We start from the raw sequence: 25,933 nt of genomic DNA, 5'->3' as shown, positions 1-25,933 counted from the left end.
GGGGCACTTTGGGTTCCCCAAAGGTGCAGGAGAACAAGGATCCAGCTGGGATCCAGCTTGGAAAGGGAATTCCCAGTCCCTGCCTCAGTTCCCCGCTGCGCTGGGGAGAGGTTGAGGTGGAAAAGCAAAGGGCTGAACTTGGGGAACACTTGGAGCCCCCCTCAAGGCTGAGTCTGCGGAGGATGGGTGGGGATGGGATGCTCCATCTCCTCCAGGGATGTCCCATCTCCTCCAGGGATGCCCCAAACCCTCCATAGATGCTTCATCTCCTCCAGGGATGCTCCATCTCCTCCAGGGATGCTCCATCTCCTCCAGGGATGCCCCATCTCCTCCAGGGAAGCCCCATCTCCTCCAGAGATGCTCCATTCCCTCTAAAGAATGCTCCATCTCCTCCAGGGATGCTCCATCTCCTGTAGGAATGCTCCATCTCTCCAGGGATGCTCCATCTCCTCCAAGGATGCCCCATCTCCTCCAGCAATGCTTCATCTCCTCCAGGGATGCCCCATCTCCTCCAGAGATGCTCCATTCCCTCCAGGAATGCTCCATCTCCTCCAGGGATGTTCAATCTCCTCCAGGGATGCTCAATCTCCTCCAAGGATGCTCCATCTCCTCCAGGATTGCTCAATCTCCTCCAGGAATGCCCCATCTCCTCCAAGGATGCCCCATCTCCTCCAGGGACACTCCACACCCTCTGTTTGGGGCGTGCTGCGGGATCCAGTTCGGGATGCAATTTGAGATGCAGTTTAGGAGGCAGTGACGTGCTTTGGGACGCGATTCCATTTGGGATGCGGTGTGGGGCGAGGCTGGGATGGGGTTTGGGATGTGACTCGGTGTGGGGCGCAGTTTGGGATGTGACTCGGTTCAGGATGAGGTATGGAATGAAGCTGGGCTGCGGTTCGGGATGCGCTTTGGGACGCGTTTCGGTGCAGGGCGCAGTTTGGGACGAGCCGTGGGATGCGGTCGGGATGCGGTGCCCCAGGATGACGCCCCAGGACCCTCCCCGTGCCCAGCACCGTCCCGTCCCCACCCCCGCCCCATCCCCGGCGCTTTCCCCGCCCGCCCCGTCCGGCGGAGCCCCGGGGGCGGGGGCCAGGTACGGCGGGGCGGGCCGGCCGGCCGGGGGAGGGCCCGCAGGGAGCGGCGGGCAGCTAAAGGCAGGTGCCGGCCCCGAGAGCCGCCCCGGGCTGGCTCGGGGGTCCCGCGGCGGCCGGGGCCATGCGAGGGGCGGCGGCCTGAGCGGGGCGGCCATGGCCGGGGCGGCGGCGGGCGGGGAGCGGCGGGCGGCGCTGACGGCGGTGCGGACCGAGGGCTCGGGAGGGACCCCCGGGGCGGGCAGCGGGACCCTCCCCCCCCTGCCGCCGCCGCCGCCGCCCCCTCCCCGCCGCCGGGGGCTCGGGGCCGCCCCCAGCCCCGCCGGGGCCCCGCGCTGCTGCCGCCGCCGCCTGCAGAACTGCCTGTACAACGTGCTGGAGCGGCCCCGCGGCTGGGCGTTCATCTACCACGTCTTCATGTGAGTACCGGGCACCGGGAGGGGGGCACGGGGAGGCGAACACCCGGGGCTGCGCGGGGAACGAGCACCGGGGGGTACCGGTAGAGCCCCCCCGGCTCCAGCGCGAAGTTTCTCCGGGGCCGCCGGAGCCGGTCCTGGTGCCGGGATCCGCCGCCCGGGGTGGGTCCGTGTGTCCCGGTGCTGCTCCTGCCCTGGAGCCGGTTCCAGTCCCGGGATCCGCCCCCCGGGATGGGTCCGGGGCGCCCCGGTGCTGCTCCTACCCCGGTCCCGGGATCCGCCACCCGGGTTGGGTCCGTGGTGTCCCTGTGCCGCCCCTGCCCCGCAGCCGGTGTCGGGTCGGTGGCGGAGGGTCCCGGGCGAGGAGCTGAGCGCGTCCCCAAGGATGGGACTCAACCCCCGGGATGGCCCCGAGACCCTTCCCGGTGTCACCGCGTCACTGTCCCGCTCTGCCGCTGTCCCTAGCGGGGTCTCTGAGCATAGGGGGACACTGAAAGGCAGGGGGTGACAGCTCTGGATGGCAGCGGGGACACTCTGCTGTCCCGTACCTGTAGCACGGCTGGGACATGGCACAAGTGCCACCCCAGAGCAGTGTCCGGGGATCCTGTCCCTGCTGTACCCCCAGAGCTGCGCCCATTCCCGGCTCACCGTGGATCCCCAGCCCTGGAAATCCCTCTCCATGGCCACGGGGATGTTCCCAGGAGCGCATCTGCTCCTTCCCCTGCTCCGGGTGTTTTCCTGAGCTCTGCTCCAGCTTCCCTGGCTGGATCCGAGCATCCCACGGCTGCTGGCTCAGCTCAGGGCTCTGAACAGCTTCACCCGCTCGGGTTTGTTACCTCGAGGGGCTGTGACAGCAGCCCCAACACACCTGGAGACTGCAGGGACAGAGGGGGCTCCAATATTGGGATTGTCCCAAACCAGGAGCTGGGGACATGCTGGGACATCACAGTCGTGGGGCAGGAGGTGCTTTCCCTCCTTGCCTGGCGTCTTCCAGGTGTGGGCACGGACAAAATTTTGCCTCTTTCCCTCTCACCTGGAGCGGTGCCGCGGGACTGCGCCGTTCCTGGGGTGCTGCGGGAGCCGGAGCTCGTTAAGAGGCAGGAAAATGGGTCTTGCCTAAGTTAGCACATCGAGCTGGCAGCGGGGATTTGTCACTGGAGGAAAGGGCACCTGGAGCTCCCCAGGGAGCCGGGACACCAGCCCGGGGCCCATTTGGAAACCACATCTACCTCCAGAGCGGGCTCCCACAGCCAGAATCCCTGCGTGGAAAATCCCACCTTGGGAAAAGCTTTTCCAGCAGGGAAAGGCGGCCAAAGCCCCTGGCAGGGCGGGCAGGGGGGATGGATGGCACACACACGCCCTGGGGATGTGGAAGAACTGTGCCCTGCTCATCTTCCAGCTGGGATATTCACCTCGAGCATCCTCCACCAGTTTGAGCCTTTTTTACCCCAAAAATAACAACGTGGCACAAGCGGCCCCATTTGCAGAGCCTCCCCTGCCAGGGCAGGCAGTGGGCATGGATGGTACACACAAACCCATGGCATGTGGAAAAGCTGTGCCCCTGCTCATCTCCCAGCTGGGATATCCATCCCTGAGCATCCTTCACCAATTTGAGCCTGTTTTACCCCAAAAAACCCACCTGGCACAAGCAGCTCCATTTTCAGAGCCCACCCAAACCCCCTCAGTCCCTCCCCTGCCAGGGCAGGCAGTGGGCATGGATGTCACACACACCTCCATGGAATATGGAAGAGCTGTGCCCCGTGCTCATCTCCCAGCTGGGATATCCACCCCTGAGCATCCTTCACCAGTTTGAACCTTTTTTACCCCAAAAAAGCCACCTGGCACAAGCAGCTCCATTTGTAGAACCCCCCAAGCCCTCCCAGTCCCTCCCCTGCCAGGGCGGGCAGTGAGCATGGATGGCACACAAACCCATGGGATGTGGAAGAGCTGTGCCCCCTGCTCATCTCCCAGCTGGGATATCCACCCCTGAGCATCCTCCACCAGTCTGAGCCTTTTTTACCCCAAAAACACCAACATGTCACAAGCGGCCTCATTTACAGAGCCCCAGTCCGTTCCCTGCCAGGGCGGGCAGTGGGCATGGATGGCACACACAAACCCATGGGATGTGGAAGAGCTGTGCCCCTGCTCATCCACCCCTGAGCATCCTCCACCAGTTTGCGCCTTTTTTACCCTAAAAATAACAACGTGGGACAAGCGGCCCCATTTGCAGAGCCTCCCCAGTCCCTCCCCTGCCACCCCAGCGTGCCTGGCCCCATCTCCCGGGCTCTGGGCTTCGTTCCACAAGATGTGCAGCAGCAGCAGCCAAACGTCTCCAGCCTTTGCTGAGGAGGTTTTTGTTCACTCGCTCGCTCAATTTTAGGCAGCTGCAGGGCAGAGTCCTGCCAGGGACCCCCCGAATCCTGTGGGAAGACGCCGCGGTGGGTGCAAGGTGCAGACATCTGTTCTGCGAAGCCTCTCCCGTAATGCTGCTCATTTCTGGCTCCTTCCAAGTTTTTTTTTTTTTTTTTTTTTTTTTTTGTTGGGTTTTTTTTCCTCTCTCTCTCTCTCTCGCGGCAGATGGGAGCTGCGAAGCTGTTGCAGCGGCTCTGAAGTTGTCGGGCGATGATTTGTGCGCCGCAATCGCTGGGTTTTAACAAAAGAGGAGGAAGGTGTTACCCCCTCCTCTTCCTCCCCTGAGGCACGGGAGGGGATGGAGCCTCCAGCCCGAGGTTGGGGCAGCGCTGGTGGCACAAACCGGTCCCAAACGCTGGTGGCACAAATGGAGCCCCAGTGGCACAAACGGAGCCCCCGTGATAGTGGCACAAACCGAGCCCCAGTGGCACAAACCCGTCCCCAGCGCTGGTGACACAAAGCGGTCCCCAGAGTTGGTGGCACAAACCGAGCCCCAGCGCTGGTGACACAAAGCGGTCCCCAGAGTTGGTGGCACAAACCGAGCCCCAGCGCTGATGGCACAAACGGAGCTCCAGCGGCACAAACCGAGCCCGTCCCCAGCGCTGGTGACACAAACCGAGCCCCTGTGCTGATGGCACAAACCGGTCCCCTGTGCTGGTGACACAAACCGAGCCCCTGTGCTGATGGCACAAACCGGTCCCCTGTGCTGGTGACACAAACCGAGCCCCTGTGCTGGTGACACAAACCGGTCCCCAGGGCTGGTGGCACAAACCGAGCCCGTCCCCAGCGCTGGTGACACAAACCAACCCCATCCCCAGCGCTGGTGGCACAAACCAGTCCCCAGGGCTTGTGGCACAAACCAACCCCATCCCCAGCGCTGGTGGCACAAACCCGTTCCCAGCGCTGGTGACACAAACCAGTCCCCAGGGCTGGTGGCACAAACCAACCCCGTGCCCAGCGCTGGTGGCACAAACCCGTCCCCGGCTCTGGGAACACAAACCGAGCCCCAGCGGCACAAACCCGTCCCCAGCGCTGCCTCCCCGGGCGGGCTGGCTCCGGGACAGGGCTGGGAGCTGCTAAAATGGAAATCCCCGCTGAGAAGTGACGCGCGTCCCTCCCCGCAGCGCGGCCGAGCCCATCGCCTTTATTGACCCGCTCCAGCCTCTTTCTGTCTCGGCGAATTGATCCCAAATCTTCTGCCAGCACCTGCTCTGGGCTCCGTGGTTTGGTGATTGAATCATTTCTGCAGCAGCTCTGCCCTGGGGGGGGGGGGGGGGGGGGGGTTTAGGAGGGATTGGAGGCACTTTTGGGGTCTGGTGGGTGTCCCCAATGTCCCCCATGCACCAGAAAGGGGGTGGTGAGGACATGGGAGCCCGTGCAGGTGGAAATCCGAGTTCTGAGGTGCCCCCAGCCCCTCCAGACCATGCAGGGAGGCTCAGCCCGGCCTCACCAAGCCGAGCCTGGAATGAGAACTCGCAGCCCTGGAGCTTACGGAGCAAATCCGGGAGGGAGCCCAGAGCATTAACCAGAGGCTTTAGAGCCAGGAGGCAAAATAAGAACTTCCCTTTTCCAATCTCCTCCTCCTTAGCAGGCGCCTTCCTGCTCCCGGCAGAGCTTGGCACGGGCACAGCTGCGTGCCCGTGGGCAGGGGCTGCCCTGCCAGGGGGTTTCTGCGCCCTGGAGCTGCTCTATGAATTTTTCCAGGTGCCCAACTCTATTTATTCCCAATGTGATTTGTCCCTGCCCACCCTCCAGCCCCCCAAATTCCCGGGGTCTGCTGGTGCCCACGGTTATGAAACGGCACCAGCAGCTGGGCTCAGCGCTTTTGCCGCTCCTGGAGGAGCATTTCCATGCAGAACAGCTTCACCTGGAGCAAATTAGGGAAGTCTGAGCCAGCAGCAAGCACCCAAGCACCGGGAACAGCCGCAATCCCCTGCCTGGAGCAGCATCCCCTGTGCCAGGCCCAGCTCCCTGCGCTGCTGTTGGGTTTATTTCCCACCTGGGAGAGGAATTTTCGTGGTTGTTGGGGTTTGTTTCCCACCTGGAAGAGGAATTTCCCTGGTCGTTGGGGTTTATTTTCCACGTGTGAGAGGAATTTTCCTTGGTTTTGGGATTTACTTCCCATTTGATAGAGGAATTTCCCTGGTTCTTGGGGTTTATTTCCCATCTGGGAGAGGAATTTCCCTGGTTGTTTGATTTATTTCCCACCCGGGAGAGGAATTTCCCTGCTTTTGGGGTTTATTTCCCACCTGGAAGAGGAATTTCCCTGGTCGTTGGGGTTTATTTTCCACGTGTGAGAGGAATTTTCCTTGGTTTTGGGATTTACTTCCCATTTGATAGAGGAATTTCCCTGGTTCTTGGGGTTTATTTCCCATCTGGGAGAGGAATTTCCCTGGTTGTTTGATTTATTTCCCACCCGGGAGAGGAATTTCCCTGCTTTTGGGGTTTATTTCCCACCTGGAAGAGGAATTTCTCTGGTTGTTGGGGTTTAGTTCCCACCTGGAAGAGGAATTTCCCTGGTTCTTCCAGCACTGTTGGATAACCAGAAAACCCCCCTGCCATGCTGGCAGTGCCACCACAGCCAGTGCCCAGCCCTTGCCAACACCCCCAGGGCAATTCCTAAGCCTGGAGGCTGGCATGGATTGCAGGAAAATCCTTCCATCCCTGCTCAGTGCTGAGTCCCCAGCGCCTGCTTGGAAAAACCTCTTGAATTAACTCTTAAACTCTTGAATTTAACTCTCAGCCCTTCCACCTCTTCGAATTTAGCTCGTTGAAGGTTTTTAACCTCTTGAATTTAACTCTTCAACCTCTCTTAAACTCCTGAATTTAACTCTTCAGCCTCTCTAAAACTCTTGAATTTAACCTCTCTTAAACTCTTGAATTTAACTCCTCAGCCTCTCTTAAACTCTCGAGTTTAACTCTTCAGCCTCTCTTAAACTCCTGAATTTAACTCTACAACCTCTCTTAAACTTTGAGTTTAACTTTCAACTATTCTGCCTATTTGAATTTAGCTCGTTGAAGGTTTTTAACCTCTTGAACTTAACTCTTCAGCCTCTCTTAAATTCCTGAATTTAACTCCTCAGCCTCTCCAAAACTCCTGAATTTAATTCTTCAACCTCTCTAAAACTCTTCAATTTAACTCTTCAACCTCTCTAAAACTCTTGAGTTTAACTCTTCAACCTCTCTAAAACTCTTGAGTTTAACTCTTCAACCTCTCTAAAACTCTTGAATTTAACCCTTCAGCCTCTCTAAAACCTTGAATTTAACCCTTCAGCCTCTCTCAAACTATTGAGTTTAACTCTCCACCCTTCCACCTCTTTAAGTTTAGCTCGTTGGAGGTTTTTAACTCACTGTCCCCCAGCTGGGTGGTGGCACGGCCACCCCAGAGGGGCTCAGGCTGTGCCCCCAGGGCCACCTTCAGCCCGGGCTTGAAACGGGAGCTGCCCCAGGGGCAGTGCCAGCGGCAGGAGAAGCGGGCACAGCACTTTCCCCAGCCCCATGTGGTGTCACCAGGGCATAAAATTAAGCGACTTCGGCGCAACATGAAACGGTGCATTGATTTTTCCTTCTGGTTTTTTTTTTTTTTCCTTTTTCCCTCTTCCTGCTCCCGCCAGACCCCCTAGGTTGGCACAGGAGGTGCCAGTTTGGCACCCCAGTGGGTGATGCTGGAGAGTTTTTGCTTCTTGGTCCCCATCATTTGACCCCAAACCTCCCCTCCACTCTTTGAGGGTCCCAACTTTGGGGCCACCCACACCCTTGTGCCCCAAATGTCCCCGCAGGCGCTGGCAGAGGGTGACAGCCCCGATCTCTCTCTCTCTCTCTGCTGGTTGCCTCAGAAAACTCTCTGGCTCCTTTCCCCCCCCCTCCAGCCCGCTCCTTGCCAGATGATCCAAGAGCAAAACTATCCCGGCCGCTCCGTGTGAGCGCCTTGGCACGGCCGCGGGAGCCTTGTGACCTCCCCGCGGGCACGGGGGGTGCCACAGCCACGCTCTCCTCCCAAAACACTCCGGGATTTAGGGCTGGAGGGCTCTGTGGGTGCTGCCGTGGCGTGGGGGAGAGGATTCGTGTCCCGGCTTTGCTTCCAGCGTTCCCCAGGATGATGGGGACATCCCGTGCTGCCTTTCCTCTGGGGCTGTGGGGACTCTGAGAGAAGCACCCTCCTGATAACAGCTCTGATAACACCTCGGGGCACTGGGGACATCCAGTGCTGCCTTTTCCCTGGGATTTGGGAGCATCATCCTCCTGATAACAGCTCTGATAACATCTGGGGGGACTGGGGACATCCAGTGCTGCCTCTGCTGGGACTGTGGGGCTCTGAGAGCAGCACCCTCCTGATAACAGCTCGAGGGGCATCCCGTGCTGCCTTTTCCCTGGGACTTTGGGAGCATCACCCTCCTGATAACAGCTCTGATAACATCTCGGGGGACATCCCCTGCTGCGTCTTCCCTGGGGCTTTGGGAGCATCACCTTCCTGGTAACAGCTCTGATAACATCTGGGGGGACATCCTGTGCTGACTCTCCACTAGGGCTAAGGGATTCTGAGAGCATGACTCTCCTGATAGCAGCTTTGATAACATCTCGGGGGACATCCCGTGCTGCTTCTCCACTGGGGCTGTGGGGCTCTGGGAGCATCACCCTTCTGATAACAGCTCTGATAACATTTCGGGGGACATCCTGTGCTTCCTCTCCACTAGGGCTAAGGGATTCTGAGAGCAGCACCCTCCTGATAACAGCTCTGATAACATCTCGAGGGGCATCCAGTGCTGCCTCTCCTCTGGGGCTGCGGGGTTCTGAGAGCAGCACCCTCCTGATAATCGCCTTGGGGGACATCCCTGGGGCTTTGTGAGCATCACCCTCCTGATAACAGCTCTGATAACATCTCGGGGTACCTCCCGTGCTGCCTCTTCCCTGGGGTTCTGAGAGCAGCACCCTCCTGATAACAGCTCTGATAACGCCTCGGGGCCGCGCTCTGAGCGTGTGCCGGGCTCTGCTGCGCTTCTCCCCATGGGGAAACACTCCCGGAGCTTTTCTGCTTCCCTTCGGGGCGGCGTGGGCCGCTCCGTGCCATGGTTACGGGCGCAAACAGGGCCGCCACAGCCCGGTTATTTATATCCCCCCGCTCCACCTCTCCTGCAGGGCTGCGGGGCCGAGGGACGGGGATTTATGCCTTGTGCTGTTTATACAGCTGCAGACCGAGCTGAACCTCGCGGCCAGGGGAGCCTGGAGGGTGAAACGCCATCGCCATCCCTGCTGGAGCTGTGCGCGGGCAGTTTTGGGTCAAATCCCGAGTTTCCAGCGGTGGCACAGCTGGAGGGTAGGGTTTAGGAGCTGTGATGGTGCCAGGGAAGGGATCTGTGCCTTTCTGGAGCCGGTTTGCTCGCTCATCCCCCGGCCGAGCTGTTTGTCCTGCGGGGGATGGTGTTTGTCTTGCCTGAGTTATCGCTGCCTGTGCCCCTGCCCGGGGCAAGGGCAAAGCAGGGAAGCGACAGCCCTGCCAGGGCCGGTGCCACCCCCGTGCCAACCCCGGGGTTTGGGAAAGCGGGACCAGGACAGGGCCGGTTCCACCCCCATGCCAGTCCCGGGTGAGGGCAAAGCAGGGACCAGGACAGGGCTGGTGTCACCCCCGTGACAATCCCAGGGAGAGGGCAAAGCAAGGACAAGGAAAGCCCTGCCAGGGTCAGTGCCACCCCTGTGCCAGTCTCAAGGGTCTGGGCAGAGCAGGGACCAGGACAGCTCTGCCAGGGTCAGTGCCATCCCCATGCCAGTCCCAGGGTTTTGGGAAAACAGGGACCGGGACAGCCCTGTCAGTGCTGGTGGCATCCCTGTGACAACCCCGGGGGTTTGGGCAGAGCAGGGTCAGGGACAGCTCTGCCAGTGCTGGTGTCACCCCCATGCCAGTCCTGGGTTGAGGTCAAAGTGGGACTGGGACAGTCCTGATGGGGTCGGTGCCATCCCCGTGCCAACCCCAGGGATTTGGGAAAGTGGGGACCAGGACAGACATGCCAGGGCCGGTGTCACCCCCTTGCCAGTCCTGTGTTGAGGGCAAAGTGCGACCAGGACAGCCCTGCGAGGGTTGGTGCCACCCCCATGCCAATCCTGGGGCGAGGACAAAGCAGGGACCGGGACAGCTCTGCCAGGGCTGGTGCCACCCCTGTGCCAATCCCGGGGGTTTGGGGGTGAATCCTGGGATTCCCACCCCACAAACTCCAAGGACCCCACTCCTCTGTCTCATCCCAGGCTGTTTTGGGGTGCAGCCCCTTTGCCCAGCGGTGTTTTGGGCACACTGGGAGCCAAGTGGTGCCCGCCTGCCCATGCAGGGAGCCCGACTTGGCCCTGGTTCCCCTGAGCTCAGCAGCTTTCCCTGCTCACCTGTTCCCGGGCCGGCTCGGGCGGCAGCAGATGGCAGAGCCCACCCTAATGAAGATTAATGGAGGAGATTTCGCCTTCCCCGCCGGGTTTTCATTATTCTTTTGGGGAGGTTTCACTGCTCCTGCTGGGTCCTGTCCCTGTGTCCATGCTGGGAAAAGGGGGGGATCCCATGGAGAGGGGGCTGGAGGTGGGAATTTTATTTGGGAGAGGTGAAGAACCAGCTCAGCCTCTGCTCTGGGGACGCTCTGGAACTCCTGTCCCCCTCTCTCTGCCACATCCCCATTCCCCTTCCAGCATTCCTGGCTTTTTCAGCTCCTCTTGGAGGGTGGGAAGAGCAGCTAGCTGGGATGGGAGCTGGTCCCCAGGGGGGTTTGGGAAAGTGGGAACCAGGACAGTCCTGATGGGGTTGTTGTCACCCTCACGCCAACCCCGGGGATTTGGGAAACTGGGGACCAGGACAGTCCTGCCAGGGCTGGTGCCATCCCTGTGCCAGCTCTGGAGATTTGGGAAAGTGGGGATCAGGACAGCCCTGCTAGGGCCAGTGTCATCCCCATGCCAGTCCCATGGCAAGGGCAGAGTAGGGACAAGGACAGCCCTGCAAGAGTGGGTGCCACCCTCGTGCCAATTCTGGGTTGAGGGCAAATTGGGACTAGGACTGCCCTGATGGGGTTGGTGTCACCCTCATGCCAACCCAGGGGTTTGGGAAAGCAGGGATCGAGATCACCCTGCCAGGGCTGGTGCCACCCCCAGAGATTTGGGAAAGTGGGGACCAGGACAGTTCTGCCAGGGCCAGTGCAGGGCTGAGGGTGTAAAACCCTTCTGGGTGTTTGGTTCAGCAGAATTCCTGCCCAGGAGGGACGGGGCATGCTGGTTCCTGGCTCCCCTCGCTGCCTTCAGCCATCTGACCCTTCCCTAAGCCGCTTAAGCGCCGCCGGCAGCCGGGATGGGGCGTTTGCCTGGGCTTTGCGAGTTAATTCCTAGCAGGTGATGCGTTCCCAGAAAGTTCCTTTCCCAGCCAGCCCCTTGGGGCCTCTCCTGCCTGGATCCTTCCCCAGATCCCACAGGATGCTGCTGGGAGGTTTCCCCCACCCCATCCCGGTGGTGCTCCAGAGCCAGGGCCACCCACAGCAAAGTCCCCGCGTGTGCGTGAGGCAAGGGGCACAAATCTTGCTTTGCACAAGGGGCACAAATCTTTTGCAGCCCGCGAGATTTCTGCCTTCTCCTCTGCTTTGTGCTTGGCTGCCCGTGTAATTGCCTGCTAAATCCTGCCTGGATAATCTTTTCTTGCTGATGATGCACCAAGCTCTGAGCTCTGAGCTGTGTTTTGCTCCTCCTGGCACCTCCTGCCCGTGCCACGGGGGTGCTGCTGTTCCCTGTGGGGTTTCACTCCAGAACTGCTGTGCTGGAGGAAAAAAAAAACCCAATTAATAATTCAGAGGGAGAAGGAGCTGGCTCCAACCTTCTGCCTTGCCTGGGAGAGCAGCAGTGCAGGGAGGACAGGGTGGTGACACGGCTGTGACACCCCTGGCTCCAGCTCTGCCTCCTCCCTGCTCTGCATCCAGCCCTTCTCCCATTCCTGAGGGTTTTTTGGCTGTCGGTCCCACCCCCAGCAGCATTTTGGGGAAAAGGACCCAGAAAAGGTCCCATTTAGGCTGTGCCACCCTCATGGCCCTCATGCCAGGGGTGGGTTTGGTAGCCCCCAGCCCCACACGGGGCTGTGGTGTCAGTGGGGGGGGGTCCCAGATGGTCTCACTGAGGGACACAGAGCATTGTCCCCTCTCTGCTGTGTCCCCTGGTGCCTTCCCAGTGCCACTGGGACAGCTGGGACAGGATTCACCCCTCTGATGGCTCAGGCAGCTGGTTCTGCCCAAAAATCCCATCAACATCAACAACATAAAGAGGTGGGAACGTCCTCCTGAGGGGAAATGAGCCCCCCACAGCCCCTGGATTAATTGAGGAGATTTCTCCTTCCCCATTGGGTTTTCATTGTTGTTTTGGGGAGGTTCCATCCAGCGCTGGTGGCCCCTGGGCATTGTCACCATGAGAACAAAGCCACGGGGCTGAGATGGGTGCCACCAAGGTGCCAGGGCCACCAGGGCTCAGTGCCAGTGCCACCCAAGGTGGTGTGACCATGGTCCCTGGTGTGCCATTGTCCCCAGCGCCACCCAGCCTGGTGTGCCCATGGTCCCTGGTGTGCCCATGGTCCCTGGTGCCACCCAAGGTGGTGTGCCCATGGTCCCTGGTGCCACCCAGCCTGGTGTGCCCATGGTCCCTGGTGCCACCCATTGCGGTGTGCCCATGGTCCCTGGTGCCACCCATTGTGGTGTGCCTGTGGTTCCTGGTGCCATCCCAGAGCAATGTGCCCATGGTCCCCGATGCCACCCAGCCTGGTGTGCCCATGGTCCCTGGTGCCATCCTAGCGCAGTGGTGACGGAGCGGCGAGTGGCCCTTTGTGTCACGTGGGCCGGTGGCACAAGCCCTCCGCTTTCCTTTTTTAGAATCGCTGGATCAGGGGAAAAAAATGTATTTTTGGAGGTTTCATTTGCTCCAGCTTCAGAGTTGACTTTCTTTTTTTTTATCTTTTTTTTTTATTTTAATTCCCCTCCTTACTTTAAATGGGCCAAAGCCCCTCGTGCCTGAGCACCCAGGGAGGAGCAGCCTCAGAGCTGTTCCTGGGGACTTTTCCCCTGGGTTGACACTTTCCTGATGCTGCTGGCATGTCCCCACAGTGGCAGTGATGCTGGGGACAGTCCTAAGCAGCTCTGCTGCCCTTCCTGCAGCACCAGAACCCTGCACAGTGCCAGACCCCCCGTGTCCCTCCCTGCCTTTAATTAAGAAGCTGCAGGGCTGCGCCAGAGCTGGCACCGAGCCCCACGGCAGCTCCTGGGCTCCCCAAAGGCTCCATGCCACCATCTAGAGGCAAAACCTGTCCCCAGTGGCTCTGCCACGACCTGGGGAGCTCTTGACTGGGGGTTCAGGTTGTAAGAGGGGGGTAGCACTGTGGGCTGGGGTCCCCTGGCTGTCCCTGTACCCCCACTGACACTTTGTGCTTCCAGATTCCTCCTTGTCTTCAGCTGCCTGGTGCTGTCCGTCTTCTCCACCATCCAGGAGCACCAGAAATTGGCCAACGAGTGCCTCTTCATCTTGGTGAGTGATGCAGGAGCTCGGATTCCCTTTCCCCACTTTAGATCCTAAAAAAATTGGGTAAAATCGCGGACAGAACCCCTGTGACCTCATCACGAGTAGCTGATGGCCCGATGGCACCGCGGGGGTGGCCTGGCCGTGGGTGTCACCAGGGCCCATCCCACCATTGTCTCTCCATCCCACCATTGTCCCAATCCGTGTGAAAACCGCTGGAGCAGGCAGGGCACGAGGGGCTAAAAAAGGCAACTTTCCCCCAAACTGTCACAAAGAGCTGACGCAGGGACTTCTCCCGAGTGACGGAGACTAAATTGGGAAGGTCCTTGTGACTTTTCCTGCGAGTAAGCAGAACGGGGGCTTGTTTGTGCGAGAGGTAGGAGGACAATGCTGACAGAGGAGGAAAAGGACCCAGCTCGGGGTGAGGAGGAGAGCAGCAATTCCCTCACAGCCCCGGCAGCTCCATCTCATCACCCTCATCCCTTGGGGCAGCTCCGCCGGCCTTGCTGCGGCCACCCCATGCCGCGCTCAGCCAAATTCACTTTTCCCCATCAAATCTGAGCCCTTCACTCTCCCTACCCCCTTTTTCCCCCTTTTTTTCCCTTTTTTCACCTTTTTCCCCCCAACAGGAGTTTGTGATGATCGTGGTGTTCGGCATGGAGTACATCATCCGCGTGTGGGCCGCCGGCTGCTGCTGCCGCTACCGCGGCTGGCGCGGGCGCTTCCGCTTCGCCAGGAAACCCTTCTGCGTGATAGGTACCAAAAAAAAAAAAATCATTTCCATTGGGTTTGGGTGTCACATTAAAGGTGGTGTTTGAGGCTCTAAGGATTAGAGATGTCCTAGTTGCTGGCAGCTTTAGTTTTGGAGAAATCCAGCAAAGTTTGCCAATTTCGAGCTTGGCACCACACGGTCTGCCAATGGGAGTGGTCACAAACAGAGGCAATTTTCCATGGGGAAAAGAAGTGATTTCCTCAGGGTTTGGGTATCAGATTAAAGGTGGTGTTTGGGGCTCTAAGGATTGGAGAGGTCCTAGTTGCTGGCTGCTTTAGTTTCGGAGAAATCCAGCAAAGTTTGCCAATTTCAAGCTTGGCACTGCCCTTGTTGGCGAGGACAAGTGGTTGTAAATGGAGGCCATTTTCCATGGGAAAAAGAAATAATTTCCCCAGGGTCTGGGTATATCAGATGAAAGGTGGTATTTGGGGCTGTAAGGACTTGCTGGGTCCTAGTTGCTGGCAGCTTAAGTTTTAGAGAAATCCAGGAAAGTTTGCCAATTTTGAGCTTGGCACCACATGGTCTGCCAGGGTGAGTGGCCACAAACAGAGGCAATTTTCCATGGGGAAAAGAGTCATTACCCCAGAATCAGGGTACCAGATTAAAGGTGATGTTTGGGGCTCTAAGGACTTGCTGGGTCCTGGCTGCTGGCAGCTTTAGTTTTGGAGAAATCCAGAAAAGTTTGCAAATTTCTAGCCTGGCACCACCCTGTCAGTGAGGACAAGTGGTCGCAAACGCAAATGGAGGCCATTTTCCATGGGAAACACGACAACTCCACAATAATAAATCAACAATAAAACACATTACTACAACATGACAACTTTGATTTTTATGGGCCGAATTCAGGACAACCCCCAGCGTCCCCTGAGCCTGTTTGTCCCCTCAGATTTCATCGTCTTCATCGCCTCGGTGGCCGTCATCGCCGCGGGCACGCAGGGCAACATCTTTGCCACGTCGGCGCTGCGCAGCATGCGCTTCCTGCAGATCCTGCGCATGGTGCGCATGGACCGCCGTGGTGGCACCTGGAAGCTGCTGGGCTCCGTCGTCTACGCCCACAGCAAGGTGAGAACAACTGTAAAATATTGTTGTTACCAATATTGTGGACTTTCGGCTGGTTGGGTGTGTGGTGTTCCAGCTCACAGACACCTTTGGCTGGTTCGATGTGGTGTTTCACCCCACAGACACTTTTGGCCGGCTGGGTGTGTGGTGTTTGACCCCACAGACACTTTGGGCTGGGTGGGTGTGTGGTGTTTCACCCCACAGACACTTTGGGCTGGCTGGGTGTGTGGTGTTTTCACCCCACAGACACTTTGGGCTGGCTGGGTGTGTGGTGTTTCACCCCACAGACACTTTGGGCTGGCTCGGTGTGTGGTGTTTCACCCCACAGACACTTTGGGCTGGCTGGGTGTGTGGTGTTTCACCCCACAGACACCTTGGGCTGGCTGGGTGTGTGGTGTTTCACCCCACAGACACCTTGGGCTGGCTGGGTGCTGCAGCTGGGCCCGTGGGGACAAGTCCAGGCCTGCAGGAGCTCTGGTGGTGCTGGGATGGAGCTTCCCCCCATAACAGGGGCTGCTCCTCAGGTTTCCCTCTGGCAGAGAAGCTTTAAGGCGATGGTGAAGGAAAGGAGTCGGTTCTGATGGAGGGTTTGGATGCAGAGCTTTATTCTGGCCCACAGGCCTCTGAATGCAGCACCAGCTCCAGCAGAACTCCCTGAGCCCGTGGTTGCTGCTCCTTTGAACCCGGGGAGAGGGGCAGGGAAGGGGCAGGGAGCCACCAAGCAGGGACAGGAGGGGAGGGACAAAGGGACAAAGGACACCTGGATGGCCCAATGCCCCCCAGGGGTAGAGGGCATCCTTTGAATCTGCCAATCATTGGAATTCCAGGACTGAGAAACAGTGCTGGGAGGGGAATGGAGAGGTGACTGACACACCTGTGATATAACATAAACTTATAAACATAACATAAAATTCAGTGCAATATAAAGACCACTCAGCGCAAATCTCCAATCTACCCAGCACAAAACAAACAACTAAAGAACAATTTAGCGCAATACAGCAAAAAACCACCCAGGGACACCCCCTGAGCCTCACCATGTCCCTCAGGAGCTCATCACCGCCTGGTACATCGGCTTCCTGGTGCTCATCTTCGCCTCCTTCCTCGTCTACCTGGCCGAGAAGGACGCCAACGTGCAGTTCGCCACCTACGCCGATTCCCTGTGGTGGGGCACGGTAAGCTCGGCCCCCGCGGCTCCCCGGGGACAGGAGGGGACGGGGCCGTGCTGGGGGAGCGCCCTGCAGGCCCCCCGCTGCTGTGCCCCCGGGCAGGTCACCCTGACCACCATCGGCTACGGGGACAAAGCGCCGCAGACGTGGCTGGGCCGGATGCTGGCGGCCGGATTCGCCCTGCTCGGCATCTCCTTCTTCGCCCTGCCCGCTGTGAGTAGGGCTGGGAGAGGCTCAAAATAGTGGGGGAAAGGGGTACAGCACCCTCTGCGTGGGGTCCAGGCTGTGGTGGCACTCATGGGTCTGTCCCCTCCTGTCCCCAGGGGATCCTGGGCTCCGGATTCGCCCTCAAGGTGCAGGAGCAGCATCGGCAGAAGCACTTTGAGAAGAGGAGGACTCCAGCGGCCAACCTGATCCAGGTGAGGCAGGGCTGGCCTGTCCCACCCCAGCCCTTCCCAGGAATGCTTTGCTGTCCCCTCCTCTGCTCTACCCATCCAAACTCCCAGCCTCACACCCAGCACTGCGACCGTGTTCACAGGAGTCTGAGAGTGAGGGAAGAGATGAGGATCTGACTCCATGTTTCAGAAGGCTTTTATTATTTATTATTTTATTTTATATTTTATTATAAAATTTATTTATTTTTAATAATGTTATTATTTATTTTTAAATAATTTTATTATGTATTTTATTATTTATTTTATTATTTTATTATTTATTTCTTTTTAATTGTGTTATTATTCATTTTGGGTTTTTTATTTAGGCATTTATCATTTTATAATAAAATAACATAGAAATTATTTTATATATTATATTATATTATATTATATTATATTATATTATATTATATTATATTATATTAATTGTATTTTTATATATCATTATATATATATTCTATTAAAACTATACTAAAATAATAGAAGAAAGGATTTCATCAGAAGGCTGGCTAAGAATAGAAAAAGAGGAAATAGAAGGAATGATAACAAAAGCTTGTGTCTTGGACAGAGAGCCCGAGCCAGCTGACTGTGATTGGCCATTAATTAGAAACAACCCCATGAGACCAATCCCAGATGCACCTGTTGCATTCCACAGCAGCAGATAACCATTGTTTACATTTTGTTCCTGAGGTCTCTCAGCTTCTCAGGGGAAAAAATCCTAAGGAAAGGACTTTTCATAAAAGATGTCTGTGACACAGCACCGACATTCTGCGGGTTGGTCAGGATGGATGGAGGGGTCCAGGAGGGTTCTCCCATCCCGATTAACCCCAATTCCCGCGAATCTCACTCCCTGCAGGCTGCCTGGCGCCTGTACTCCACCGATGCCAGCCGGGGGTACCTGACGGCCACCTGGTGTTACTACGACAGCCTCCTGCCCGCCTTCAGGTATGCGGGAGGGGGTGAGGGCTGGGGGCTCCCGGGGGCCCCCATGGGGATGAACAGCCTGGGAAACCAGGAGGGACCTTGTGGAACCCCCAGGAGCTCGGTGGGGTCGAGCAGCACCGACACCTTCCCAGGACAGGAGTCTGCTGAAGGAGCCTCCTTCACCCTCATCATCCTCACAGCGCCCATCCCATCCCCTCTCACTCCATCCATAGCCTTCCTCCAGCAGCACAGGGAGTGGGGAGGCACCTCGGGAACCCCACGGTTGTGGTGGTGGAGCTGCAGCAGGACAGGAGCTGGTTCCAGGTGTGGGCACGGGGGGATCCCATGTCTCGTTCCTGCAGCATGTCCCTCCTGTGATCCCTGGGATTTTGCACTGTGGATGGGTCAAAGGCTTCCCAAAGGTTTTTTCCAGATCCTGAGGGTTTCCCACATCCCTGTGAGCATCCCTGCCCTCCTGCCTGCCCTGCTCTGGCCATGTGACAAATCCATCCCTCTGTCCCATTCTCAGTTTTTCCAAAGGCCACAGCCCTGAGTCCCAGCTTCCCCAGCATCACCCCGGATCCTGGGGATCTCCGGGGGCTCTGCTGCCCCTCCTGCAGTGCCAGGAGCAGTGGAATTCACACAGAGCCAGATTCCATCCCTGCTGGGTCTGAGCTTTCCCCTTCTGGCTGGAGCCCAGGATCTGATGGTGACAGATCCGTGTCCCCACCCCGTCCCAGATTTGTCCTTCCCTGATCCATCCCCCTCAGCACGTCCAACCCTTCCTTCTGTTCAATCCCTTCCCAGGACCCTTCCCCAGCCCCATCACCCCTCAATTAAGAAACAATCTTTTGAACAAAAATGCTGATTTTTTCTTTTGTTTTGCTCCAGTTTTGCTTTGGTTTGCATTCAGAAGGACCCAGCGCTGCTCAGCCTCGCTTTGCCGGTTTCGTTTGCTTTGAAAATTTTAATTTCTCCCCGTTTTTATTCCACCCCGACCTCAGAGAGCTGGTCCTTATATTTGAGCATTTGCACCGGGTCCGCAACGGAGGATTTAGGAACTCAGAGGTGAAAAAATGGCCTGAGAGAGCCCCACCACCCTATCACTGCTTCACCCCCGCCCAGAAAAGCTTCAGCCTGGCCGTGTGTGCAGGGGAAAGGTAGGAGGGGGCAGCCCCCGTGTTCTCCCTCCTCTCTGCTCTGTCTGCTCTGCTCCTCTGTGCCCTCCTGAGATGTCACTGTCACTGCCAGGCAAGAACAAGTCTAGACTCTTCACTTTTCGGTCTTGAAGTTGTTTATTAATTAATTATTTTTTATTTTTATATATATATATATATATATATATATATATATATATATATATATATATATATATAAAATAGAAATATTTAAATTATTAATTTACCTGAAATAATTAATTAAATTATTAAGTTTTAAATTTATTAATTCTTTATTATTAAATTATTTTTTTTTTTCTGCCCAGCTGAGATCTGGTCAGCAGGGCAGCCACAGGCACTCTGACCACCCGCGAGGTGGTGTTGTCTTTTTATACTATTTATTATATATATAATAATATATATTTTATATATAAATATATATTTATAGTATATATAAAGATATATTTATACTATTTTTATATATATAATATAACATATTTACACTTAATTCCCAATACCTATCACCTATGTTAGACAGTGCACCTCTACTCTAAACCAATCCCAAAGTGCCAACATCACTGCAGAAAATGGAGAACAAGAAGAAGAAGAAAGGCTGGACACACCCAAGTTCCTCCATCTTGTCCCCATAACCCCCATACCAAAAACCCTAAAATCTACATTTTCACCCTGTGATTATTTTGTTATTATACTATTCAAACCTGTGTGACTTTCAGGTCCTCATACAAAGCTGGTAATTTGCTCCAGGGGTCACAATCAAATCCCCAGGTGTTCTGGGCTGTGTGCCAGGGTCTCTGAACCCCCCAGCGGGGTCCTTGGCAACTCTGGACACCCAGAGGGGTGCGCTGAGTTCTGACACCCAGCTCCATTCCAGCTCCAGGAGGAGCAGATTTGATCCCAGGGGATGCTCTGGGCTGTTTTACCTTTGTGAGGTCACCTTGCTGCCCTCTCTATGTGGCCGTGACCCTGGGACATGGCACAGGGCAACTGAGAGTGGCAGAAAGCCCTTGGAAAGGGCAGTGGTGCCATCCTGGCAGGATGGAGCCCCAGGAAAGAGCAAATCCCAGAGCCTGGGGCTGGGAAGGGCTCCTGGACCCCATGAGTAGAGAAGGGAGGGCTTGAGGCTGCCCTGCTGCTGCTGGTGGCTGCTGTGCACCGTGTCCCTTGTCCCCTCTCCCTGAAGAGGAGATCCCAGCGTGCCACCCCCAGGACACCACCAGGGTTAGGTGGGGAGAGGCCCCGTGCCTCAGTTTCCCCTGTGATGCTGCATCAGCAGGGCTGAGCGTGCAGGTGTGGGGATGAGCAGCACCTGGTCCATAATCCAACGGTTTTAGGAGCCGCTCATCTTGGTGCAAATCCAAGTGAAAACAATGGACCTCTCACTAGTCCGAAACACATTCATACTCTCAACCCTAGTAGCCCTCTGCACCAGCACCTGCTCCCCCAGGTGAGTTCGGGGTTTGGGGTCTCCTCCCTGGGCTCTGTGACCAACCAGGACCTAGCAGAGGAAGGACCAAACCCTCCTCAGGGGTCTGAGCCTGCCCATCTCCCCCACCTCTCATAACATCTCATCTTCTCTCTCTCCTCCCTCTCCCTCTCACCTTCCTCCTCCTCCTCCTCCTCCTCCTCTCCATCCCTTCATCCTCCCCCAAGCTGGAATGAGGAGGACGCGCAGCCCCACAGGTGTTTACGCCTCAGGTAACGCTCGGGAGCCCCCACCGCGGTCCCTCTGCTCGGGGACTGTCCCCAAATCCTTCTGGCAGGGCCGAGACGGCGCCCAGGTGTTTATGCAGGACCTACACGAGCATCCTGTCCTCGGGGCGGTGGCATCAGCGGTGGCCCCGGGGCTGATTCTCTTTTCTCCTGTGTCTCTGCCCTGCCCCTCCAGCCCCATCTTTAGTGGTAAGAGGAGGCTCTTGCAGACGTGGGGCACGTGGAGAAGGAGGTACCGTGTGCTGCTGAGAGCCTCGGGATGCATGGATGCACCCTCGGGATGCATGGATGCAGCCCTGCCTGCGTGCCTGCGGCATGGACGGGACTGGGACCGAGGCACAGGGGGTGGAGGCAGAACTGGGGGTCCCTCCGAGGGCAGGGAGGTTGTGCATGGCCTGGGCTGAGCTGTCCCACTCTCCCTTACTGCCTCAGTTTCCTCGTTGTAATGTGGATGAGAATGGGTTGGTGGCAACCATATCTTGGATAAATCCCATAAATCCCAGCTGTGTGCTGCAGCCTGATTGCTGGGACACAGCCCTTCCCAGCCTGAGAATGTGTGGCAGCCCCACCTGCCAGCACGGGGAAGGGCTGGGAGCCCTGTGCCCTGCCAGGACCTTGCCTGTGTCCCTGCCAGGACCCTGCCTGTATCTCTGCCTCTATTCCTGCCAGGACCCTGCCTGTATCCCTGCGTGTTTCCCTGCCAGGACCTTGCCTAGATCCCTGCCTGAATCCCTGCCTGTATCCCTGCCACGACCCTGCCTGTATCCCTGCCAGGACCATCCCCAAACCCCTCGGTTTCATGGATCCTGTCCTGCAGACGGTGTGGGATTCACTCTGTGCCCTCCCCACCTTTAGGGTCCTTCCCTGTGCGTCCCCTTGAGCTGCATTTGGGGTCTCTCATCGTGTAAAATCTGGGGGTTTTGAGTAGGTCCTGCATAAACAATGCCTGGTGTTCCCCCCTAACCCAAAACTGCAGCTGGGTTTGGGAGCAGAACTCGCAGTAGGGCAGGAGCAGAGCCTGGAGGAGGAGGAGGAGGATGAAGCAGCTTGGCTGGGTTTGGAGGGATGGAGCAGGAGCAGAGCTCTGCTCAGCTCAACTCAGCTCAGTGTCCCCTGCTGCTACATCCATCTGTCCCCTCTCTCCCTGTCTGTCACCTCCTTTCTCTGCTCTTGGGACCAAAAGAAAAGGGATTTAAAGAAAAAAACTCAGACCTGCCCAGCAGGAACCACCTGCTCCTGGTGCCCATCACCTTTCAAGGGCTCTCTGTGAGCTCAGCATGGCCACCCCCACCTCAAACAAGGTCCCTGTCCCCGTCCCCACGGCCCTGACGCCGCTGTCCCCGCGCAGCAACAAGATGGGCATCAAGGAGCGGATGCGGCTGAGCAGCTCGCAGCGCCAGGGCAGCCGCGGCCGGCAGCATCAGCAGCAGCACCTGGGGCCGCCCCTGCACCGCTCCCCCAGCCCTGAGGACGTGGCCGAAGCCTCCAGCCCCACCAAGGTGCAGAAAAGCTGGAGCTTCAACGACCGCACGCGGTTCCGAGCATCGCTGAGGCTCAAACCGCGGACGCCCACCGAGGGTGAGTGTCTTGGTTTGGGAAAAGGAGGATGCTAAGGAAGGCAGGAGCGTCCCCTGAAATGGAGAATGTAAACCCTCCCCACCCCTCCAAATTGCTATAAATTTTAAATTAAGGGGCTCTCAGGCAAAAAATATGGGAGAAGGGAGAATATAAAGAAATAACAGTTCTTTAATAGGGAAAAGAAAAAAATAAAAGGATAAAATAAACAATGCAGTGAACTAAACCAACACTGCCAGAGTCAGAACCCAACCTGACACCCTGTGGGTCAGGCTGTTGGCAGCAGTGCCATTGGAATTGTGGCTCAGCCCTCCTGCAGTGTCAGGGCTGGTTCTGCTGGAGCAGGGATCCTGGAGAAAGGTGCAGTCTCTTCCTCGGAAGATCCAGGGGAAGAAGAGGCAGCTGCTGTTCCTCTGGGAAATCCCATGGAGAAGCTGTGCTGGTGTTCCAGAATCTCCAGATTATATCTGAGTAGGAATGTTTGAAATCTCCAGATTATATCCAGGTGGGAATGTTTGAAATCTCCAGATTATATCCAGGTAGGAATGCTTGAAATCTCAGATTGTATCCAGGTAGGAATGTTTGAAATCTCAGATTATATCCGGGTAGGAATGTTTGAAATCTCCAGATTATATCGGGGTAGGAATGTTTGAAATCTCCAGATTATATCCAGGTGGGAATGTCTGAAATCTCCAGATTATATCTGGGTAGGAATGTTTGAAATCTCAGATTGTATCCGGGTAGGAATGCTTGGCTCCTCCCCCTGGGCTCACATCTCCCAATGGGAAAATGTAGTTCTTATCAGCCATGCAGGGACATTCAATAGCTGTTATCAGCAGTGTCCCCTCCCGAGGGAGGAATGAATGTGAGCACTCAAAGAGAGAGATAAAGCAAACTGCCCACTTGACAAAGGTAATCTGCCATACAGATGGTAATGGAAAACAACTTGCATTGCAATCTTCAACAGTGAGACCCTGGGGGACACTGAGGGGGCTGCAGGGTTGGGAACAGCCCTGGGGCTGTGCCATCTGCCCCCTCTTGTCACCCACAGCTGACTGCCCACCAGAGGACAGCGGTGAGGAGAGGAGCTCCCCCTGCGAGCTGACCTTTGAGGACATCATGCCGGCAGTGAAGACCGTTATCAGGGCTGTCAGGTGAGGCTGTCCCCTCCCATGTCCCCAAGCGTGCCCAGCGCCCCCCACCCCGGGCACCCCTGTTCGTGCTTCCACCCCCGCTGTCCCTGCAGGATCCTGAAGTTCCTGGTGGCCAAGAGGAAGTTCAAGGAGACCTTGCGTCCCTACGACGTCAAGGACGTCATCGAGCAGTACTCGGCTGGACACCTGGACATGCTGGGCAGGATCAAGAGCCTGCAGACGCGGTGAGGTGCCCTGCAGGTGGCGCTGGGGCATTCTCTGGTGGGGTCCCAAGCCCTTGGGAGTGATGGGTGGGCTCTGTCCCTCCCTTCCCAATTTTGGGGCATTCCCTGGTGGAGTCCTGAGCCCTCGGGAGTGATGGGTGGGCTCTGCCCCTTCCTTCCCAATCCTGGGGCATTCCCGACCCTGGGGCGTTCCCCGGTGGGGTCTCAGGAGTGATGGGTGGGCTCTGCCCCTTCCTTCCCAACCCTGGGGCATTCCCAACCCTGGGGCATTCCCTGGTGCAATGGATGGGCTCTGCTTCTTCCCTCCCGACCCTGGGGCATTCCCTGGTGGGCTCAGGAGTGATGGATGAGCTCTGTCCCTTCCTTCCCTCCGTGCCAGCGTGGACCAGATCGTGGGCAGGGATCGGGTGCTCCCAGCGGACAAGAAGGTTCGGGAGAAGGGCGAGAAGCCGGCGCTGGAGGCAGAGCTGGTGGACGAGCTCAGCATGATGGGGCGCGTGGTCAAAGTGGAGCGGCAGGTCAGGAGGGGACACCCAGCAGTGTCACCGTCCCTTGGGAGGGACAGCTGAGCCTCCCACCACCCCTCCCATGGGGGTGGGCCCGGCTGAGCCGGGGGTTACTGAGGGATTTCTGTAATTCTCAGCCATCCCCTACATTGGACAAACACTAGTCGAATGAGCCTGAGGTGGGTTCTCTGTCGACAACCCTACACTAACTCAATTCTTTGCCCTTCATTTCCTCCTCCCATTCATCATCGTAGGCCTCACACTTGTCCATCTCACCTTCCTCCATGAAACAGGCTCAAATAACCCCCTCAGACTGCGACAAAATCCCCTTCCACCCATACTACACCATTAAAGACATTCTAGGGTTCGTACTGATACTTCCCTTACTCATCCCCCTGGCCCTATTCTCCCCCAACTTCTTGGGTGACCCAGAAAACTTTAACACCACCTAACCCATTAGTGACTCCTCCACACATCAAACCCGAATGATTCTTCCTATTTGCCATCCTCTGATCCATTCCTGTCACTATAGGACACAAAGCTCACACCGCTGTTCTCAAGGTGAAGAAAAAGGGAAGTTTATTTTCTGACTCCAACATTTATAGTGACAGTGGATTGGAGGGTGACAGCGCCACCTCTCCAATGACACTGGTCAAACCAACAGCCCACCAACTTTCTCCTCCTCTATAAAGAAATGCAAAACAATGAGTTATTCACAGAAAGCGTGTGAGAAAGTTCACTCCAAGAATGTCAACATCACGAGGCTTAGAAAATCTTTAAAAATCCAAGGTAACAAACAAACCAGCAGGCGTCCTAGCCCTATCTGCCTCCATCCTCGTCCCTGCAGGTGCAATCCATCGAGCACAAGCTGGACCTGCTGCTCGGCCTCTACTCGCAGTGCCTGCGCAAGGGCTCCAGCAACTCCTTCAGCCTGGCCGCGGTGCGGGCGCCGCCCGGCGAGCCCGACGTCACCTCGGACTATCACAGCCCCGCGGAGCACGAGGACATCTCGGCGTCCGCGCAGACCCTCAGCAGCTCCAGGTCGGCCAGCGCCAACATGGACTGAGCAGGAGGCGGCAGGATGGGGTGATGGGGACGGAGGAGCGTTGTCCCTTCATTGTCACCTCGCTGTCCCCTCACGGTGTTACTTGAACCAAGTCTTCCTCTGTGGGGACACGGCTGCAGCAGGGTGCCTGTGGCACTGGGGCGTGGCCAGCCCAGGCTCCTGGGGCGTTCCTGAGATGTTCCTGGGGTTCTCCTGGGGATATTCCTGAGGATGCTCCTGGGGATGTTCCTGGGGTGCTCCTTGGGATGTTTCTGGGATATTCCTGGCATGTTCCTGGGACATTCCTGAGATGCTTCTGGGGATGCTCCTGGGACATTCCTGGGACATTCCTGGGGACATTCCTGGGACGTTCCTGGGACGCTCTTAGAATATTCCTGGGATGTTCCTGAGATGCTCCTGGGGTGCTCCTGGCTTTCTGTAGGATGACGCCCCTGCAGCTCTGGGGTCCTGGGTGCTCCCCAGCTGTAGTGGGGATGCTCAGGGCTGGCCCCATCCCCTGGGGTTTGGTTTGAAGCCCATCCCCAGCCCTCAGGACAGGTCCTGTGTGGTCCCCCAGAGCTGAGCCGGGGCCACCACCAGCTATGCAAGGTCCCATCTCCCTCTCGCTGCCAGTGCAGGGGTGTGGGGACACGACCCAGGGTGGTTTTGCCCGTGTCACTGGGGGTCCCCAGTGGGGGGAGCAGGGGACTGTCCCCCCCTGTCCAGGCTGCACCTCTTCAGAAGCACAGCAGAGCCTTCT

General features: G+C 57.1%; 1 protein-coding gene across 1 annotated transcript; it reads left to right on the top strand.

Moving 5' to 3' along the window:
• Positions 1 to 965: 965 nt before the first annotated feature.
• On the top strand, positions 966 to 25,478 carry KCNQ4 (potassium voltage-gated channel subfamily Q member 4). Its single transcript, XM_059488506.1, has 15 exons — positions 966 to 1,510; positions 13,345 to 13,435; positions 14,056 to 14,182; positions 15,085 to 15,260; positions 16,304 to 16,429; positions 16,499 to 16,636; positions 16,747 to 16,842; positions 17,714 to 17,802; positions 18,786 to 18,941; positions 20,610 to 20,654; positions 22,018 to 22,247; positions 23,296 to 23,398; positions 23,491 to 23,622; positions 24,002 to 24,140; positions 24,976 to 25,478. The coding sequence occupies exons 1-15, from the start codon at positions 966 to 968 to the stop codon at positions 25,192 to 25,194; spliced, it is 2,412 nt and encodes an 803-aa protein (XP_059344489.1). The 3' UTR covers positions 25,195 to 25,478.
• The last annotated feature ends 455 nt before the right edge of the window (positions 25,479 to 25,933 follow it).

The sequence above is a fragment of the Ammospiza nelsoni genome, chromosome 25 (genome assembly GCF_027579445.1).
Source record: "Ammospiza nelsoni isolate bAmmNel1 chromosome 25, bAmmNel1.pri, whole genome shotgun sequence".
Lineage (NCBI taxonomy): Eukaryota > Metazoa > Chordata > Aves > Passeriformes > Passerellidae > Ammospiza > Ammospiza nelsoni.
This window is presented reverse-complemented; position numbering and strand designations above follow the sequence as displayed.